The sequence below is a fragment of the Lissotriton vulgaris genome, chromosome 3_1 (assembly GCF_964263255.1).
Source record: "Lissotriton vulgaris chromosome 3_1, aLisVul1.2, whole genome shotgun sequence".
In the NCBI taxonomy this organism is placed as follows: domain Eukaryota; kingdom Metazoa; phylum Chordata; class Amphibia; order Caudata; family Salamandridae; genus Lissotriton; species Lissotriton vulgaris.
The window spans coordinates 2,131,674,325-2,131,697,047 of NC_141689.1; the positions used below are offsets into that span (position 1 = coordinate 2,131,674,325).

The 22,723-nt window shown below is 44.1% G+C and overlaps 1 protein-coding gene across 1 annotated transcript in view; it reads left to right on the top strand.

The window, feature by feature from the left end:
* The window catches only part of ATP8A1 (ATPase phospholipid transporting 8A1), a 780,070-nt gene that overhangs the window by 374,014 nt on the left and 383,333 nt on the right, over window positions 1–22,723 (top strand). The window contains exons 12-13 of the mRNA XM_086963885.1: window positions 9,712–9,839; window positions 13,802–13,879. Coding sequence (XP_086820011.1) covers window positions 9,712–9,839; window positions 13,802–13,879 — 206 coding nt within the window. The remainder of the gene's footprint in view (window positions 1–9,711; window positions 9,840–13,801; window positions 13,880–22,723) is intronic.

A 22,723-nucleotide genomic window follows, 5' to 3' on the forward strand; every position in this document is an offset into this window, starting at 1 on the left:
CTCCACAGCCTCGGATTCTCATTGAACTACCCTAAGTCCCGTCTCCAACCTGCCCACTTACAACAGTACCTGTGAGCAACTATAGACACTCTGGTAGCAAGGGCACAGCCAAACTCAGCGAGAATCAACAGCATTCAATTACTGATTCAGAAATTCAGACCCCAACACTCGCTCCCAGCAAGGGTGTTTATGCAGTTGATATGCATGATGGCCTCCTGCATCTTCATAGTCCCTCACGCGAGACTTCACATGCGTCCGCTTCAGGAGTGCTTAGCACGGCAGTGGAACCAGGCTCAAGGACAATTGAAAGACCTAGTGTTGGTGACCGGTCGCGCATACCACTCTCTGCATTGGTGGAACCCACAAAACCTTTGCAGGGGACGACTGTTCCGAGAGCCTGTGCCACAAATAGTGTTGACGACGGACGCATCTCTCCTGGGCTGGGGAGCGCAGGTCCTCCACTACACAGTGCAGGGACTATGGACAACACAGCAAAGGAAGATGCATATCAACCTATTGGAACTGATGGCAATCTTCATGGCAATGAAGGCGTTCAAGGTGCATTTGTGCAACAAAGTTGTTGATCCGGACGGACAACATGACTGCCATGTACTACATACAGAAGCAGGGAGGGACACACTCTCCACAGTTGTCACACCTAGCGCAAAGCATGTGGAAGTGGGCCATTCAGAGGAACATATTCCTCATGGCGGAACACCTCCCAGGCAGGGACAACCTGATGGCAGATCTGCTCAGCAGACACAGCCACCAGATGCACGAGTGGGAGATACATCCCTCAGTGCTGCAACCGTACTTCCAGCGGTGGGGTCACCCAGAGATAGACCTGTTCGCCACAAGGGAAAAAGCAAAATGCCAAAACTTCGCCGCCAGGTTTCCACATCCGCAGTCTCAGTGCAATGCGATATGGATGAACTGGTCAGGCAGGTTTGCGTACGCTTTTCCCCCAGCCCCGCTTATACCTCTAAGGGCACGCAAACTGCGACAACCCTCCATGACACTCATCCTAGTTGCTCCAACGTGGGCGAGGCAACCGTGGTACACCACGTTCCTAGAACTTTCCGCGGTGCCTCATCAAAGGCTGCGACTAACACCCAGTCTTTTAACGCAGAGCCATGGAGACATTCAGCACCCAGATCCGCAACAGTTGAACCTTGCGATCTGGCTCCTGAGGTCATAGAGTTCGGTTACCTGAACTTGCCTCCTGACTGTATGGATATTATCAAAGAGGCAAGAAAACCTACAACCAGAGCATGCTATGCGGCAAAGTGGAAACGATTTGTAATCTATTGTACCAATAACAACATAAATCCACTAGATGCATCCACTCAAAACATCATATGTTACCTGTTACATTTACATAGATGCAATCTAGCCTACAGTTCCATACGCATACATTTGGCTGCGGTGGAAGCTTATCTTCAGAACGGGCAACACCTTTCACTCTTCAGAGTACCTGCTATTAAAGCTTTTATGGAAGGACTCAAACAAGTGATTCCTCCAAGACACCCACCTTCACCTGACTGGAACCTCAACGTGGTTCTAACCAGACTGATGGGCCCACCTTTCGAACCTCTACACTCGTTTGAGATTCAATTCCTAACGTGGAAAGTGGCTTTCTTAGTGGCGATTACATCACTTAGGAGAGTTAGTGAGCTACAAGCCCTAACTATTCAGGAGCCATTCATACAAATTCATGCAAATAGGGTAGTGCTGCGTACAAACCCTAAATTTATGCCGAAGGTGGTCTCCCAGTTTCACATCAATCAGACTATCGAAATGCCAGTGTTCTTCCCAAATCCAGATTCAGTGGCAGAAAGAGCTCTACATACCCTGGATGTTAAGAGAGCTCTCCTGTACTATATAAACAGAACAAAACCTTTCAGGAAAACTAAGCAACTGTTTGTTGCCTTTTCACCACAACACAAAGGCAACCCCATTTCAAAATCAGGTATAGCCAGATGGATTATTAGGGCATACAAATTTGTTATCAGAAAGCTAAACGCACGTTAACAGTTCCCCCAAGTGCGCATTCCGCTCGCAAGTTAGGGGCAACCATGGCTTTCCTGGGAAACATTCCTCTAGAAGACTAAGTAGAGCAGACACATGGACCACCATACATACATTTACCAAACACTACTGCGTAGATGTACACTCCAAACAGCAAGCAGCTGTAGGACAGGCTGTACTCAAGACTCTTTTTCAGGCTGCTGCGGCTGGCACGGGCAATCACCGCTAAGAGGGAGACTGCTATACATTCTATGCCCAGATATGAATTCAGCAGCCCACATGCCTCGAACCGAATATGCTACTTACCAGTATGCATCTGTTCTAGGCATGTAGGGCTGCTGACATTCATATCGCCCTCCCTCCTCCCCGGTGCCTGTCGCAGCTGAAGCACTCAGAATTATTCTATAGCATGGACATCACTTACTGTATCATACTCCATCCCTGCCACAATGGCGAAAAACAATCTGAGGATGGAGAGGATGCCCATGCGCACTGTAGTCCGGGGGAGGAGCCACCTATCTCGTGATACGTCGAAGACTCTTCCAGGACAACAATGTGCAATCATCCGGACCCAACACTAGGCAGCAATCTATGCACAGATATGAATGTCAGCAGCCCTACATGCCAAGAACAGATGCATACTGGTAAGTAGCATATTCCTTACCTTCTATGATGGAGAATGAAGTTAAGTTTTGTTACAATTGTGCAGCCAGTGATAAAACCAAAGTGGTAAGGTGAACACCATTTTGTGTTATAGAAACATCACATAAACTATGGGATACGGTAGCTTTAGATGTAATTGGAAAGAGTGTGCCCAAAGAGCATGTGCGACTGGTATAGATGTCGAGAGGGCTTTGCAAGAATTGATGTGGGCTTACCATACCACACCTAACAGTGCTACAAGTATTTGAATGAAGGGTAGCAGCATTGCTGGAGTTGATTGAGGGAATATCATGGAAAAGATTGAGGTTCACCAGTCCGTTTATAAGATGAGATTTAACTCTCGTCCGGAGTTAAAAAACATAGTGTTCAACCTTGAGATTTGGTACAGATTTACTTTCTCACAGGGTGAAGAGAAGGGTCTCGCGCTTTTTCAGTGCCTCAATAAGTTTAAGGGGTGGGGCCCAGCATTCTCTTCCTAGACAATTGTAATACATGTAGTGCGAATAGTGTTCTCAAATGTGACCGTCACAACCGTGATACCGGTGAATTTACTATTTCTCCTTGTAATAGTACCATTAATGTGAGTGACCTCAACATGAGGTCTTTACGGGCGTCCAGAAGGGTCCTCAAATAGTAACATGATTACATTGCTAGTTAATATGTCTAACTGCACACTTGCTGTAATTCCATTATATGCCTTTCACACATTGTATCTTTCTGTTTCCTCTAATTCCTTCCTGCCCTTGTGCAGATTATTTTTTCCTGCCTAAGGAGATGTGTTAGGATTAGTACTACATACCTGCTCTTTATACATATATTCCACTTTGGTATTTCCCACTGTCCTCCCACCACTCCCTGTCTTCACCTCCTGGTTTGAGCCATCAGAATGGTTCCAGCTGTTTCCCTGATAGAACTCGCATGCATGCTATTGACAACTAATTTAATACATTTTACCTGAAGAGTTTTGTGAAGTATATATCTTTATTATGGTGCGCTGTGAGGCGAGCAACTACAGTGGCTGCTCCTCTCACAACGCAGAGATCCTGCCAGGCAGGTGTAGTTTTCTAAATAGGATGGAAACTTGACCACCAGGGTAGCAGAAGCCATGGCCAATTCTTTCCTTCCACCCCACCCGGGATTTAAATCATCTTCCTCAGTGGTAAGTTTAGTGGAGGAAGTATGTGTTTATATCTATGATTTGTGTAGATTTAGATGTGCATTCTTGGGGATTTTTGCGTACTAATTAAACATTCTGCACAAATTATCGGTATAGGTCTTTTAATTGTAGAATTGTGGCTGTTAACTAAAAGCTTAAAAAATTGTGCCCTGTTTGAATATTTCTGTCTCTTTTTGCTGATTAATTGAGACTTGAGTTACAATTACAGTTTTTTCGCCACCTTAAGTCAGTAATTGACAGATTGATTTATTAATTTCAATACTAACTTCTACCAGCATTGCTTTGGAATGTCGTGCTGACAACCGGAAGACTACAGCCAATTAAGGAGGGTTTTAGTGTATGTCCTATTGTAAGGTAATCCATCTTTTTGCCTTGTTCTACCCATTTGCATTTCTAGAAATCTGATATTTTGTCCTCGACAATGGGTTTACTGGAAATACCCAGACTCCCACATGTACTCTTAATGATAAGCCTTTTAATAGGAGACTTCTAGACAGTGCATGCACTGTCTGTTGCACGATCTATCGGGGCTTACCATAAACATACAGCCTGTTACTTACTATTGGTTAGCTTCCCTGTCACTCTCATTTGCCTGCTTCTAATTCAGTGGCTTGCCTTGTCCATCTTGGGTGTGTCCCTCCCATGCACATAGCCTTTTTACCATTTCCTGGATTGGCTGGCTTCTATGCTTCCTCTGCTCTCTTTTAGAGGCCTTCTTTTTTCGATGGGTTTCTAGCGGTCTTCATAGTGGGCTTCCTCCTCCTCTCTGTGCACTGCTCTTTCTCCTCCGCACCCTGTTTTGGTCTTTCGCCCATTTGCTTCTCCCCAGCTTCCTGCTGTGATGTGGTCCTCCTCGTATGCTCCCCACGTTGCTTTCTTGCCTGTGTGCTTCTACCCCTCAGCTCCATGTCTCTCTTTCTCTTGCCTGTTTTATATTGTCTCCACCCATACTTTATGTTGCTCCCCCTCTTCCCCATTTTCTTCTTCTCCATTCCCTTTCGTGTTTCTTCTCCCCTCCCATGCCCTTCATTTTGTTTTCCTGGGATTTGTATTGTTGTATTGTGGCATACTTGTATAGCGCGACCTGTCACCACCAAGGGCATCCTGGCGCTTTGACCCATAATCCAGCGAAAACAGTAGTTCAGCCTATCCTAGGAAAAAGGTGAGTTTTCAGAGCCTTTCTAAAAGCTAAGAGATCTTCAAGGCTTCTCAAGGATACTGGCAGAGAGTTCCAGAGTTTGGCTGCCGCTACTCTGAACGAACGGCCGCCCATCCTCACTCTCTGGAATCGCGGAACTACCAGTAGCCTGGACGACGAGGAGCGTAGAGCTCGAGCTGGACGATACCAGGCAAACATTCGCCGCAGAGGAATTGGGCCCAGGCCATGAATAGCCCTGAACACAATACACGCTGCTTTGTAGCCCACCCGCAGATGGACCGGCAGCCAATGAAGTTCTCGCAGCGCTGCCGTAGAAGAGCTATGGTAGGGGCGAGAGAGGGCGAGTTTGGCAGCAATGTTTTGCACCCTTTGCAGCTTGCCCAGAAGTGTTACCGGGGCCTCCAGAAGCAGTGCGTTACAATAGTCAAGTCGACTTAGGATGGTACAACGCACTACTTCTGGTCTGGCTTGCTCAGGGAGGAGAGGTAGAACCTTACGCAGCATACGAATCAGCATCATACATGTGGAGGTGGTCTTATTTACATGTAGATCCAGCTGCAGGTTGGGCCCAAAAATAACGCCCAGATTGCGCGCTGATTGTGCAGCTGACACCGTCTCTGAGAAGGACGGAGGCCAGAAGTCAGCTGGGAGATCTCGAGGAACTCGATCAGTGGAGCAGTGCAAGACCTCTGTCTTGGTTCTGTTGAACTGTAACGAGTTCAAACTGAGCCATTCCGCTGTCGCCTGCATGCACCGGTGAAAAGTCTCCAGTGTGACTGCATCCTGTTCCTCCAGGGAGAAGACCAGCTGGATATCATCCGCATAATTAAATGCGGAGATACCAAAGGATTTAATGAGCTGGACTAGAGGGCGGAGGTAGATATTAAAGAGTATAGGGCTGATGGCTGAGCCCTGGGGTACTCCTTGTCCCACTCTCCGCTCCTCTGAACTGAAGGGGGGTAACGAAACCCGTTGTTGGCGGCAGTCCAAGTAGGAGATTAACCAGTCCCTGGCCTTGTCTTTGACCCCGCATTCTTCCAGCCTACAGATCAAGGTGGGATGGCTGACCGTGTCGAACGCGGCCGACATGTCGAGCAGCACCAAAAATGCTGCCCGACCACTGTCGACTCGCGCCCGCAGATTATCTAACACGGTCACCAGCGCGGATTCCGTCCCATGCGCTGGGCGAAAGCCGAATTGCATCTCATCCAACCAGGTGTTCCCTTCTAAAAAGCCGGACAGAGCGCGGGTGACCAACTTTTCCATGATTTTAACCGGAAAAGGAAGCAGGGAGATTGGCCGGTAATTGGAAAGGCATGCAGGGTCGAGCGTAGGTTTTTTTAAAAGCGGAGATACCACTGCCTTCTTCCAGCTACTTGGTACAATACCTGTCTCAAATGACTGGCAGCAGATGGCATGCAAGGGCTGGAAGAGATCCTCTTGAAACACCTTCCATAGTTTTGGAGGAAGAGGATCCAGAGGCGAACCAGATGAAATCGTAAGGGCTAAATCGCCGAACTCCTTCAGAGAGGGAAGGGGAAAGCTACTCAGCTGGGGTCGACTGGCCTCACTCGCCGGAGCTCCCAAGCTGAGAGCCGGCTCCAGAGGAGAAGGAAAAGGACTACTCTGCTGGGGTCGACTGGCTGCAATCGCTGGAGCTCCCAAGCAGAGAGCCTGATCCAGAATGGGAGGGGAGGAGCTACTCAGCTGGGGTCGACTGGCCACCATCGCCGGAGCTCCCAAGCAGAAAGCCGGGTCTAGAGAGGAAGGAGAAAGACTGCTCGACTGGGGTCGACTGGCCACAATCGCCGGAGCTCCCAGGCAAAAAGCCGGATCCAAAGAGGGAGGGGAAGAGCTACTCAACTGGGGTCGACTGGCTACAATCGCCGGAGCTCCCAAGCAGAGAGCCGAATCCAGGGCTGGAGAGGAAAAGCTGCTCGGCTGGGGTCGACTGGCCACAGTCGCCGGAGCTCCCAAGCTGAGGGCCTGATCCAGAAGAAGGGAAGGAGAGCTACTCAGCTGGGGTCGACTGGCTTCCGTTTTGTGCCTCCAGTGTTGCTTTTGATACCCTGTGTTGCTTCTGCCTCCCCACCGTTTCTCTCTCGACCCACTTTAAAAAAATTACTTTTGCGCTTTTGTTTTCTTTTTATCTACTGATCTAACTCAGATGGGTAGATAAGCGCCTTTGAAATGATACAGGCAGACACATTATAGGTGTAAAATGTTTTTTTTCAGCCATGTTGCACTGCATCAGGGACACTGTTCAGCATGGCTTGAAACCCTTGACAAAGCCATTAGATACAAAAGGCGAGACCTGTTTGTAGCGGCATAGCAAGAATTGCCAGTGCCCAGGGCAAGGCAAGTATCCGCCCATTTTTCTTTAAAAATTATGCGCCCCTAAGAATGCCCCTGTGCCCCTAAGAGTGCCCCAGTGGCCCCGCCCATGCTACACCACTGCCTATTGGCTTTACTAGTGCTTGTATTGTTACACAGCTACTATTTATTTTCTCTATGCTGGGCCATCATGACTACATGCAAAATATTGTCCTTTTGTGACCTCATTGAAATGATGTACATTCTCTTGGCCAGCGATGAGTGTAATGGGTTGATTTGCATTGTTTGTGAAATTCTGCAAGCTTTGGAGGATGAACAATGCAGCAACCTTGATCATTTTAGGACAAAAAATATTTTTGTCCGAAGGTTGCTGGTTTGTCTGCGAGCATTGTGATAGCTCAGTGGATTACTTTATTTGACGCTGCCCCGCGATCGTTTTGACAAATTATCCGTCACACCTCTCTTTAAGATATGCTATGTTTCATCCATATGTTTGGATTTTTAATGCGCTTGAGGGCTATTGAGTGTGCCTCACATTCTTTCTAAATTTCTGGGATAATCTCACAACTGGTTTGAATTCCAGTAGGCCAAATAGCATTTCATCCTTCTAAGGTTAAAACAGAATAAGCACGTATCTTTGCGAGAAATAAGCATGCGTGCAGGCAATGTATAAATCATGCCCGGGAGTATAGTTTGTGCGCTCACTGGCATAGATTTGTTCATCAGTATCCTTTTGACTTCTTTCTTGAATGAAGCAGTTTAGGGATTCATTCTGATTGCCGGTGGAAGGGTGTTCCAGATAGTCGTGGCCATGCCCGAGACGGTTCAGTTGTAAGTTTTTTTTTTTTTTTTAATGAAATTGTGGTGGTTTCAGCAGTAGGGAACTAGTGCTTCTAGTTGCTCTTATGCCGCCATTGATGTCCAAAGCCATGTCTCATGACACAAAGATTTCTCCCGAAAAACTTCATGAGAATTACTTCCTCTCAACACAAACACCATCTCCTACATGCAGTGTAAAAGCTGCCCTACTGAACTCTATCCACAAGTATTCCCTTAAATGCAAACTGGTTAACTCAATAAACTCCTTGTATCAATGTCTCACCCAGGGAATTTCAAAAACAGCATCTAAACTAAACTATGGTACTGCCCACTCGGCACCAAAACTTGTTTTACCGATAATTTGTTTAGTTATAGCTCTGATCTGCTCGCCTCTTATTGTGTTCATATTTTCATGGAAGATTTCAGCATCTAAAGACAGTCATTCACATATCTCTACTCAGTTTTTTCTACAAGGCAAAAACATGCTACAACATTGAGGCTTACCTTCACACATCAAGGGCTCTACTTTGTACTTGATTTTCAGAGCGAAACACCACATATAATTCTCTAAACTTCTCAAGTTGGATTTGGCATGCATAATCTCAGTTCCTTTCAAAATCTTTAATTTAACACATAAACAGGGAGACCCATGGTAAAATCGAGAGACCTCAAACACATTGAAAACACAGATAGCAAAGCCAGCATGCTACACCCTTGAAAGGGCTCTTAATGTGCTGTCATGGACGGTAAAAAAAGATACTAAAGATGCCTTTTGTTGAAAAATCAATTTATGATCACACCAGGAAGCAAATTATCATTAGTGTAAAATGCATTTCTCTGTGTGGCAGATGAGGCCAAAACCATTGTGCATTTCTTTTTGTAATTCAGCCTAGTTGGTTGACTCTTTCGATAACATTAAGGCCGAACCAAGGAACCAAGGAAAAACATAAAGCTGAATGGTTCTCATGATTTGGGTGAATAATATAAGAGGGAAAAGGAGGGGGGCACCAGATGATGCTAGTTTGTAGTTATGCCATGTCATGAAATGCTCCTTATCAGGGCCTAATGGTTCATCCATCGCCAAATAGATTCTTCAGAAGATACCCATGCCTAAAAATAGTATCTCAAGTATGTGGAATTTGTTTGCGAGTATGAGGTGAACCTATCCTTTGGACAATGTCACTTTTGTACATATTAGGAGGTGTCTGCTTCTTAGACACACTGAAATAGAAGAAATTGGAAATCCAGATGTGTCTCAAACACTAACGAGCCAAACATTGTGCATTATAAGAACTACCAAACTGGACCATATCTGGTATGGCAATGCAACAAAGCATGTTTTGCTTTTTTCGGTGACATTGCTTTTAAGTTGCAGGGATCAATTATTTTTAAAGATATGTGATGAGTTATTTCATGTTGGGAGTTAGAACCCAACCTACTTCTGTCAAGTAATGTTTAACACTCATAGAATTTGTAGAAAGAAGATTTATTGTCGTTTTAATGGTATTTTCTATTACTTTCTTTTAAACAGATGGAGGAGCTAGCAACTTTGGACTGAATTTTTTGACCTTCATCATTCTCTTCAACAATCTCATTCCGATCAGCTTGTTGGTTACTTTGGAAGTAGTAAAGTTTATACAAGCGTATTTCATAAATTGGGTATGTATGTAGATATATCCTAATTAATCATGACAGTTCTAGTAAATGAATAACCAATGCATTCCTTGAGTTTAAAGGTTCATATATCTAATATATTTTACTATCTTCTAGCGTTGTTTTAATGCTCTACATCAGATATCTATTTTTTCAACATAAGTAATTCTATCAAGTAACAATCTTTAAGTGAGTAGTTTTGAGCTGGCCCCAAAGAGATGGATCAGTGTATTTCCAGCAAAAGCAAATCAGAAGTAGTCACGTACGCAGAGCAATTTCCTACATTTTTTCTTGACAATAGGAACTGTTTTTTATTGTTCGATGTAAGATCCCTGCCTTCTAAATTTGTTAATATTAATATTTGGAAGATTCATAGTTCTTGATGTTGTGTATAGTATTACTGTAAATATTGATCTTACAAAGTAGCTTGTAATTACTGTTTACCCGTCAAAGATTTCTGGATCTCTCTGTTCCTGCATTTAGGGAAAACTCCGAAACATGAGGGAACGTCTTAAGAAGGGCTGGTCTGAGTACCAACTGCATGCTTACAGTTAATGTAGAGGTTTTTTCAACATCACATATTCCACTTTTTACCTGTTCTTCCAATACCCTTGTAAATAAGGACCTCAAAATTTTGTTAGGTATGTTGTATGCTCCCTAATGCGCCAGAAGTTCACATTTTGTTGTCCATTTGTCTGAATGCACATTGCTGCTGACTGCGGTTTGAACTTCCAAAGGTTTCTCCTAAACTTCTACAGATTTTTATCCCCACCTTTTGCCGGTGAATTTCACTTTACCATACATGCTGTGACCATGTACCTACTTTGCACTCAACCTTGGTTCCGCAGGTACTTTATTGTGGTTTTATTGTGTAATTGTAGTGAATGAATATTCCTGTTAAATTCAGTGTTATAGGATTGGCTGTAAGGCCGCACAGCTATTTACCTTACCAGGATTACCATCCAACGTACTGCCAGGAAGAAGCAGCTGAAGCACTTTCAGTTACTTTTGATGTAGTTGATGGCTTCTCTTACAGTACAGCAATTAATTATCACTGCTGGAGGACCAGCAGTCAGGCTTCAGACCAACCAGAGTTGGTGAATTTACATATATTGACATATGTAAGACAATAATGAGGGCTCTTGATGAGAATCAACCAGCATCTTAATAGGACTGGCCTTCTATCTCCAGCTATTAACATTGTTAATCACTCTGTACTGTTCAACACATCCATGACTACAGGGGCATCTTTGGGAAAGCAGTGAAGTGGATTGTATCTAGCTGTTCCTTATATATTGTACTCTTCAAGTAAACCTGAGTCATTTCTCATTGGAAAACCACAAAATCGCCTGCCTGTTTCTCTGTGGATCATCCTTTTGTCATGCCAGTGTGTACTTACTTTCTCTAGCCTACACTTACATTCTTTACCAAACATTATAGACCAATTATTTGAGAAATGTGCAGATGATGCACATATCATAACCGATTGTGTGGCTCACCGGTTAGAGGAGGCAGACCCGGGCGCAGAGGTCCGACCCGGGACCAGGGTTCAATCCCCGACGCGGCAAGGTCTTGAGCTCAAAATGTCCACGGACTCGATAATTCTCGCCTTGGTACCTACTCGAATCATGGGTTCACGCTCTGCAACTCTGGGCAATAGCTTGCTTAATCTCCACTATGGCCCCACCGCGATGGGATGCCTGGCTTTCACCTGGGGGATGCCCAGTAGGGGTTTTCTCGCAAGCCAGGACGGGTTCCCAAAGCAAGCGCCTTGAGACCTCTCGGTGAAAGGCGCTATATAAGAACGTATGATTTACGATTTACGATTAGGAGGGGGCAATTTACTACCTGCCTCATCCATGTCCAAGAATGTATTCCTTACCTGCTCAAAGACAGAAATCAAATTCATTTGAAAACCTTGAATCAGGCCAGGTTCACCTTTCCAGTGATCACTAATGCTAGTTGGTCCATCAGTTCCTCAACCAAAGTAGAGAATCTGGAAATCACCATTAACCTATACACTTGTTAATGCTTCTAGTTAATCTCCTGATGATTGTGTAAGGTCACTTTGCTGGGCTTTGCAAAGTCGAAATATAACACAGTGGATTTTATCAGTGGTTGTAGACTACCAGGTCTAGATTACTGTAATGATATGCACCCATGCCACATGGAAAATAGTTATACGACAACTGTAGCTGGGACAAAGCTGAGCGGCAGGACTTGTCCATGGCAGGAAAAGGATGGAACACACAAATCCGCTCTCTGTTCCACATTCTGCCTGCCAGTGGAACAACTAGTAACTTTCAGGACGGTTTGTATAATGAACAGAGCCTACAGGCCTTGAGCATCAAATATCCTATCAAACTACGCATTACTGAAAATTAACCTGCAATCCACCAAAAGCAGTTTCAGACTGTTGGTTCACCCTGTTCTTTCACCAAGAAGGGTGCTAATGGAAACTGTTTTGATCACAAGGTCCTTATGTTTGGAACCGTTTAAAGAAACTTAAATTTAGTTTGTTCTCTGAGAACAGTTCACTCACATGTGCACTTTGCATTCACACCTCAATCGCCCAAAAATATTTCCAAATCCAGTACCACAGCAATACTGCAAGGATCCAGAGATGTAATATTATATTTTCTACATAATTTTAAATACTGAATCCGTTGGGACTGTGGATCTAGTAGATGGTGATTTGGCCACCACATGAAGTATTTGCCTACCAAAGATTGAACAGATCAGTTTGTATATATAGACAATTGTGTCTGTTTTTGTTTCTCTCCCTGTTTTTGGGTTAATTAATTTTTTTTGTAATGTATTAAATTGTGTTGCGCCCTACTGTGAAGATTATATAATTTTTAAATATTTGTTAAAATCTTTTGTGTGGACCGTTCTCAGAGTGGAGATTAAACTAAAGTTTCTGTAACTGTGCCCTGACCCCATTGTATGGGGCCAGCTCTCTTTCTTTACATTATGGTACAGTTTAAACCCAGTCCTCGAACATGAGCAAGATCATTTTAGGATGCAACCGAACACTGTACTATTCCTTCAGGTCGTTCCTGCAGCCATATGTGAATGCCTGCTTTTAGACAAGATTAGAGATATTAATCAATCACTGCCTCTTGAATTGTTCAAAGAAAACTGTGCTTGGTCCTGAAACTACAAGAAATTGAATGTGGCTTTCAGGAGCTGCAATTTATAGGGCAGGCCTGCGTTCTTGGTATAGTTTTGCTTGCTCTTTTTATTTGATGTCTCCTTTCATCTTCCTGTAGACTGAAGGAGCCTGCAATGAAAACTCACAAATGAAAATAAAAGGTGTCATCAATGGTATATAGGCTGTATATTTTTCAGTATGTCCTAAAAGTCATTGTCTACTCACTATACCTTGCCTTTCCTGTTATTCTCTTACCACAGCCGCCATGCCTCTGGATGAGCCCAACTTACTCTACTCATGCAGGTTCTCGTCTCAGTTGCTCATTCTAGGTTTGTCAGCTGACCATCTTGTGCCCAGCCACTTCTTCCTGTGCAGCTATTTTGAGCCCCCAACATGGACACAGCTTTTTCAGGGTCACAGATCTTCTTTCTTGCCTTGAAGAGGTGATTCCTCAGTGGGATTCCTTGACAAAGAGGTCCCTTAGGAAAGGACAGGAGCATTGGGAATTCAGAGCATAAATTCTGCTGCCTGATGTTTGTATCTCTTTTAGAAGGTCTACATAGGCAGCGAAGAAGCCAGGGACTAGGCAGAAACACAAAGGCAACACCTCTTTTCAAGCTCAACTCTGGGCCCTCTACCTTTCAAGACATTCTTAAATGTGTCGTGTTGTATGCCCAAAATAAAATGTTTTATTACAGCGTAAGACAGAGATTTACAGTGTACTGTTATCGTTGCTCCATTGTGTTTTTTGGTAAGCTTGTTATACTAATAATCTGAGTGGAAATTACACGCATTTACTGTGTTGTTTCTTTAGGACATGGACATGCACTACGAACCAACAGATACCTCTGCAATGGCCCGGACATCAAATCTCAATGAAGAACTTGGGCAGGTAGATACCTTTTACTATTTTATATATTACTGTTCCTGACAGAATCTTGCTGCATCAACCCTGGCGAAAAACAACAAAATATAAAATAAAATGTGATTTTATAAGTTGTTGTTACCAAACCGTATTGCGGATGCTTGTTTAACGTGGGGCGGTAGGTGCACATTTTTGCTATGCAATTTTCTGCACATGTCATATTCGAAGCACTGCACACATGATATATGACTTTTGAATGTGAGGCATTTATGCCTTTTAATAATGAAGTGTAAACCTAACCCAGAGGGGACTCCAGTGTTTCACTTAGCAACAGTAATAGCCAACATGTGAGCATTCAGTAACTTGTAGTTTATTTTACAGTTAAAATTAACAGCAATAATGCATATCAGTAGAGAAGCCAAAAAATCAGAAACCCGACGTCAGAGTGACATGAGTTTGGCAAAGGAAGGCATCCAGCATTGGATGTTGGTGTTGAGACCTTCCCTTAATTGCACCAACAAAGAAGCACGTTTGAGGCCTTTATGAAGTCTCAGTCATCATCCCTCATTTAGTGAACTAGCCGAACTCCCTAATGCAAAGAAGCAAAAAAGTAATTGAATTGATATGTATCCTATTGTTTATACCCTAGTTTCAAGAGCCTCTCTGTGTAGCCACCACACTAACACAGAGGGCCTCCTAGTATCAGACTGCCAGAAAAGAGGGAATTTCAAATATTTCCTGAGTTTATTATGGAGGTTTTCCTTTGATTTGCAGTGGAAGAATGTGTGTCCCACCAATCCCGTGCTTTATTAGGTCTCGCCTAGGCAGAGATTGCCCTGTCTCTTCGAGAATGCTGTATCTACTCTGTGGGCTTCGAGCACGCCCATTGTTTTTCATTTGTTCTTTCGTGTGCTGTTCTGAAATCCTTGCCTTTCAGAGGTTCATTTGTATTATTTGTCCCTCCTGTAAGTGCTTCGTTTCCTCCCATGACCACTGGCTCTATTACTTGTATTGTTACATTTCTGAGGTTATGGTTTGTTTTGGGGGACTGTTTCTTTTCTTTCATTCCAGCCTATGTTCATTTTTTCTGGTTTAACTTGTTGCTCATGTCGTATTTCTTATTTCCCCCGTCCCCCTCCCCTATGCGCCGTCCTTGCTTACACATATACCCACCCTTCCTCCATCTTTTTATTGTTGCTTCCTTCTGCCACTTCGCGGTATGAGCCATCCCCCACCCTCTGAGCTCAAATACAGCGGTTTTCTAAATCATACGGTGGCCACTTTACAGCCCCCCCGCTTGATGAAAAGGCCGTGATTCATGTACGAAGAGGCTTACGTTGAGCGTTCTTTCAATCCAGTTCTACAACCTGGTGGTTTAACATATAAACATTTGGAGGCACACGCAGTACGTGCTGCCGGAGCCTACCCGCCCCCCTCCGAACTGCCAGCCCGCTCGGTATATGCTCCATTTGGAGCAGGATGTGTATCGCTGCATCCTGCAAAGCTCCCATCCTACTGATGCATCCGCTAGTTTTGTTTCCGAACAAACGCCTCTCCTATTGTTACGGGCTAATGTTGTGCACACAACACAAGCTCCTTCTTATCTTTACGTACTGTAAATGTAGAAATGAATGGTGTGGAAATGCTACGGTAAATTTATTTTTACAGCACGGTTTACTGTTGTGGTTGCGCAGCTCTATGTGCTGTTTGTCCCATTGTGTGAGCAAGCAGTACTCACTGCTGTGTGTACGTGCATTACTGTTTATGGGGATAGCTGTACCTCTGTATAATACAGAAGGTACTTTCTAGTATAGTATTGTTCTGTGAAAAAAAACAGTGGTAGTGCATCGAGGTCACAATGCTGAGCTATACAATGGTTATTTGTTGAGAGTAAATGACTTGAGGGAAGTCGTCAGCGAGTGCAATCGGTGCAGGCAGACTGCACTCGGCTCCTTTTCCTCCCTTCCGTTCACTAATGACTTTAGACATGAGCACGCTCTCCGGTGCTTCCCTCACCTGTGCTGCAGCCAAGACTGCTGTTTCCGGGGGGGGGTGGGGGTGGCATTATCCTATGTGGAATGCCCTTCCGCTGTCTTTGAGGACTAATGTCATTCTTTTGGCATTTAGGAAGAACCTCAAATCCTGGCTATTTGTCCAGTAGCTTCTTCTTTGTCTGGCTCCGTTCTGTACGGCTCTGGTTGTTTTTTTGCACCGGGACACTCCCCGGAGTAGCTGAGCGCTATACAAAACAAATTTTAACATAACATAACATAACATATGGAGGCAGTTGCTGAGTACAGCCCCTAACCATGGGCAGCTTAGGTCGGAAAGATCATGTCTCCATTTCCAGGGGCAAGTTACACCATTTGCGAATTGCAGATGTGGACCACAACCTACTCTGTAATCCCTTCTGTCCGATATACACACTTCTTCCCCCTGGTGGATCGCACCAGTACATCTTGAGAAGAGCCAGTGTTCTGAGAAGGGCGGGGGAAGCGCATGCTTTGGAGGCACAGCTGTAAAACACCTTACACACACAGCAATTGTTGGCAGATTCTGCTCATGCACAGGAAAACTATTTAACTCCGCTTGAATGACACCACAGATGCATACTTTTTTTTGTGTGTGTGCTGGACCGATGTCTCCATGTACAGCGCCTGTACACCATAACAGCTCTCCCCATCAGAGTGAAGTTGTCCCCCCTGCAGTTGGTCGTGACATCCTTGTCTTGATACACCAGGGACAAATTAAACCAGGGATAGGGTCAGTGCTAAATTTGTAAAACAAAGACTTGGTGCATGAAGTGCTGCTATTAAACTTTGGTGCACCTCAGACCAGGGCAAGTAGCAGGAGATAAAAAGAAATTAAAACGTAGTCATTGCGAGACCTATTGGCCTTGCCAATGCTTTGGTTTTTCTTTACTTCCGTGGACTATAAAGAGATTATCTAAAGAGGAACAGAAGGTTCCAATGGGGCACTAAAATGACATATGCAAGGAAAAGGAATGTGGATATTTTTGGTGAAGTGTTTAATGTATTAGGCACAAGTATTTAAATGTGCACCTGAAATCCTTTTGAGAAACTGACAAGAAGGTGAGGCTTTTCAAATGCAGTGGGCTTTAGACCATGTACAACTCACCCATGCATGTTCTTTGGCCATACGTCCCCCCTCTTTGAACTGGCTGTGCAGGGTTTTTGGCCGTGTACAGAATCCTCCGGGGCATCTCAGGCCCTCTGCAGCTCACACCAGTAGAGCATACTCATCAGGCTGTACGGTCATAGACTGGCAGTAGGCCAGGCCATGCACCTGCCCTGCACAAATCAGCATGCCTTGAGACCAGCCCATATGTTTAGAGTGCTCTCTCTGAATGGCATTTGTTCATAGGCAGTAATTTTTTCTTTTCTTTTTCTTCAGTATTCATGCCATGACAATTATATATAGGTTAATGAAAAAATTTGCTGTTTGGTTCATTGATCTCCTCTTAGGAGGCTGAATATAAAATGTCAGCTTGTGATAAAAGTTGTTTTCTAATTTTGGGATTTGTCTGAACCTCTGGGATCTGCCAACATCCCCACATCCTCTCTGCATATGGAGGATTCCCATCGTCACCTAGAACTCCTCACATGTTTTTCAGAATACAATAAAAACTTTCATATGTGACAAGCTTGTGAGCGTGCTCATCTTTGTAGCTACTCAGAGCATCTCCAGTTAGAATCCTTTATTTTTTACTTATTGATTGGCCCACTTGGTATATTAAAGATGACGACTCAAGTGTCAAAATGTTCACAATTGCTTTACCTCATTTGGACCCTCACTTTTTGGCTTTTTGCAAAAACCTCTGATGGGGTTAGCAGCAAAAAAACAGATTGTGCGTAGGGTCGAGCCATTTCACCTCCTCCAAGTTTGGTGAAAATCCAGCTATTTGTTCATTCTTTTGCTCCAACATGGCTTTTCCCTACAGAAATTAACTTGGGGTTCAAAACTTGCGGACCACGCCTACAAGAAGCGTCAACTTGTGGCATGTAAGGTTCACAAAAGGCATTCCTATGAAGAGGGTGATATAAATATTACTAAGTTGCTGTCACCAATTCTCTAACATGTAACTGACTAACTGAAAAAAACACAGTTGGGGCCTGAATCACAAAGTTAAACATACACATTTGTGTAAGTTTACAACTGTGTTTCACATAGGCATTTTCCTAGTAGTATCTTTATGACTGTGGAGTCTCTGCACATAAAACAATAGGACTGCCTATCTTTCTATGTGTGGAGACTCTGCAGTCATAAAGATAATACTGGTAAAATACCTTTGTAAATAGCAAAAAATTGTAAACTTACAAAAAAATATGTAAATTTGCTTTTGTAAATAAGGCCCAATAGATCATGGAACAAAACCTATGAAGCCCTGAAATTTACAGTTATGTTGTTGTTAGTGGCTTAGAGGAACTCACGGACACAGGTAATGATTTTAAGCTGGCCTTTATTGGCTTTAACCGTTTCTTTAGTCTGGGACTGAGTCTATAATATGGTAAGGTTCCTTCGGGGTCTTTGTCTGGAGGTAGATGTCCTCTCAGAAAGGGCTTTCCTTTCTTCCTCCACTCCAGGGTGCTCCCGTGGCAGTCGCCGGTCCGGAATGCAAAAAAAAAAAAAACAGACTTGGATTCAGTCTGAGGTCTTGCCTCAATAAGTGATAGGGAAGGGGAGTGAGGAGGCACACAGTGCGCAATATCAAAAAGAAACCAAACAGCAGGTAACTGGTTGCCCCGTGTCAATAGTGCTAAGGGAGAGGGGGGTGATTGGATGTTGCCGGTGTGGTTACGGGAGTTTGAAACCCTTCCTCCCTGCCCACCCTGAGACACGCGCCCGTACCTGGGTGAGCCACGCGTCTCCTGACGTGTGGCTGGGCGATGATCTAAATCGTTGGCCTCCTGGCTCTGCCGCACACTGAAGCGCCTCGTCTCTGCTGGATTCCTTCGTCAGCGGTCCTTCCTCGTCTCGCTTGGCACCTCCTCCACGCTAACGTTCCTCTCCTGGTGTCGGACCCACCTCCTCCTCCGTCCTTCTGGGTTTTGAGGCCTCTGACCCAGTGACGTCCCAGGGGACGGGGCCTTCCGCAAACTATGCCCAATTAAAGAAACATGGCCCTGCTTGATCCTGCGGTTGGAAGAGTGTTGTTTCCGCTGGGTTCCAGTTTTCGGGTTGCTGTGGGGAAAGAGGTGAGACTGGTATAGTTCTGGTATTTATCTAGTTTCTCTCCAGGGATCCGGACTGGCCGCCCTCGTGACAGTTGTTTCACGTAGAATGTATTGAGGATTGTCGCAGCAAGGTTCCTTCAGAAGCCCTGCTTCATTGCTCATTATTTACACAAATATAACCACTAGACATGCTGCTGTTCTTTAATGCACAAAGTACTCTTAGGCATTGAGTCACTTTACAGACTATGTGTATGCCTAATGTATACTACTTATTTATTAGATTTTTCATTTACTCTGATATTGCCTCCAACTATCTCTCATAGAACTGATCCTTTGTAAGAACTATTGGTGGGGGTAATATGTCACCACCTTTATTACTAAATATGTTGCCATTTAAAATGTTTCTGAAAAAGTCCAAATATAAGTCCAACCCATTGTAGAGACCCCGTCTGTAATCATCTCCAACACAAAAATCATATTTGTTAAAGTACAATGAATTGTATTTATATCTCCATATAATGTAAATATTGCATATTGTGTAGTGCTCTGAAACCCTCTTGGTTTAAGTCCCACTATATAAAACAATTATACAATTTTAGAAATTGGGTGTCTGGTTTGCAGAGGTATGGACCCTGCCAAAGTAGGAACCACTGTCCTAGTCAGGTAAGTTAGATAGATACCCTAAACTAACCTGTGCTCACCCTTTGCTACCTTGGTATCGAACAGTCAGGCTTAACTTAAGAGGCAATGTGTAAAGTATTTTTGCAACACTTTAAACAGTAAAACTGAGAAAACACCACACAAAAAGATACTGCACCTGCTTAGAACAATAGAGCTTAATTTAATGAACAAAACAAGCCCACAACCTAATAAATTCAATATGTACAGCCAGAGTTATGATTTTTTAAAGATTAACCTGAAATGTAGTGCTTAAAAGCAATAAGCTCCAACTGGGGCTATCTGTTCGCGCTTGACCAGGTAAAATCCAAAAGTTTAGGCTGACTGTGATGGAGCGCGGGTCGGATACAGGGATCAACCTTGTCCCTCTACTAATTACCTCTGTTGCGCTGTTGACGGAGCCGAAATGGGTTGAGCAGGAAAGGATGAATCCGTGCCCAAGTACAGGATTCTTAGGCGATGTATTGTCGTTGAGCCGCCCAATCATGGATGCATAGTCATCGCACCCTCCTATTGTAGGGGATGCTTCATTGGCGAGCCGCACAGCCAGCGATACGATGTCGCCGAAGCGGCGATGCGTCGGTGTCAAGGGAGATGCTTCGGTTCCCACTGGTGCAACAACAGTGGATTTTTACAGTTACAGCACGTTGCAGTCACGTCTAAGGGCCCAGGATTGGCTTGGCACTACTTGGCAGGACAAGACTCTCGGATGGCAGAGTCCAGATGCTGTTGGGGGGTGGATTGAAGTCTTTGATGTCCCTGAGACTTCAGAACAGGAGGCAAGCCCTTGGAGTTACTTTGATTATGGGGTGTAGAGATGCAGGTCCAATCCTTCTCACACCCAGGCAAGGGGAGCAGCATGCAGCAGATTATCAAAGCAGAACAGCAGTCCTGCAGAGTCCAACAGAGTGACAATCCTTTCAGAAGCACAGCAGTCCTTCTTCCTGACAGAGTATCCACAGGTCCAAAAGTGTACAGTGCTGGTGGTGTCAGAGGTCCAGTATTTATACCCAGTTGTGCCTTTGAAGTGGGGGAGACTTCAAAGAGAGGCCTTTGAAGTGCACAGAGTCCCTGCCCTTCCTCCCTACTCACTATAGGGGTTAACCAATCCTTTGTGTGGGGACAGGACACAGCCTTTTTAAGTGTGTCAGCTCCTATCATGCCCAGGATGGCCAATCAGGATGTAGTAGGCCCGTCAGCCACACCTAAGCTCACTTTGTGTGTGGTTGTCTGGAGGAAATGCACAAGCGCAGGTGCCAACCACCCCAGACATGTATTCAGATACACTTGAATGGCTGAAGGGGTGAACTATCCCAGTGTTGGTTTGTTCTAGTTTAATGGGTACTATCAAATAGGACCCAGATGCCCAAAATGTGAAACCCCTAACCCATTAGAGCAAATTCCATAAGATCTTTCGTATTACGCTTCCAATATGGACTAGTTAATCCAAAGTAACAAGAACATTTTGAAGTCTTCTAATATTCTAGAGTGATTCCTAAAGGAAAATAAAAATGTCCAGAGAACAGCCAACACATGTTTTTCTATTTCCCTGTGCACGTGCCTGGGCTTTCTCAAGGTGTAAGTAAATGGATACACAAATGTGTAAGGTCGTTGGCTCTGTATGTGCCTAATTCCCTTAAAGACAGGGCAGATGTGGAACCTCTGTAGACCGCCAAAGGTTCCCGTTAGCCAGACTGAACAGTGACCATGCTGCCCCGTCTTTAAGGGGTTTTAGCACGTACTGAGCCAACGACCTTACACATACGGGTATTCATTTACTTATGCCTTGAGAAAGCCCCAGGCCTGCGCTCAGGGAAGGGGTGAAAAACATATTTAAGAAAAACAGCAAAATAGCAGTAAGGAAATACTAGTTTGCACAACCGCACTATACACCAAAATCACAGTAGGTTATTTGTACAAATGTTGCCCACCTCTCTGGTCCACTGCCAAAGGACCATAAGCATTTAAACAAACAACAAAACATAGAGAGGCAACAATAAGAGTATTAGCACAGGAAATCACTTTTGATACATCCTTTAAAGTATTCTTGATTCAAGATGAATGGACATGGGTTGGGCTTCCTCAGGGCAAATACTCAGGCTCACCGGTGTAGCGGTGTTTTTCTGTACTTTAAAGTAAAGGAGGACGTTGTATAGACGTAATGCGGTACCCCAACAGTCAGCACAGTGTTTCTTTTATAGGTTCATTGTCAAAAAGCTGTCTTGCAGAAGCAACTACAAGGCAAATCTTATTTCAGTGGCTGTCATTGAAAAAGAAAGTGTCAAATTTGTTGCTGCCACTACAGAGCAGTGTACAGTTAACTGCACTTTTTATTACCTTCTGAGAGATGCACTTATTTGTGCTATTATACTCTTGCCATGTGTTTTGTTTGGCAGTAATCTTAAAAGTATAGAAATTACTTTTCTGTTTTCTAGACTTTTGACATAGCTGCTTGGCCATCAGAAAATGTTACTGTGCTTAACATTGGAAAGCGAAACGGTTAACTTTGTCATTGCTTGTGTCCTACTGGTTTATGATCTGGTTTAATAAAAGGTCCAAAACTTAGTTGCTTTCCCTACACTTAGAACAAAAGATAAATATATGAATACACACCTCCAAAGGTGACTCTACAGGTAAACAGGTGATTTTTGTCTAGGCTTTATCTCTTTGTGTATACTGTAGCCCACAAAGCAGAACTTGGCAGTGAGTTCATTACAGCTGTTCATTAAGGGCCTGATGTAAGAAATGGTTGTGCAGAAAACCACAGGCTTTGCTATTGAAAGAGAATGTATACAAATGTATTAAATTCTCCCTGACTCAGTTTGCCTTGTGTGACTCATTGCAAATTACGAATCACAGACGATGTGAAAGGACTGTGTCTCTACTCGTGATTTGCAACCACATTTGCAGTAGCAAACCATTGAAGAGAAGCAAACACCTTTGCATGGTAACTGATTTTCAAAGTTGAGGCTGCCCTCAGGGGACCACATGAGCAACT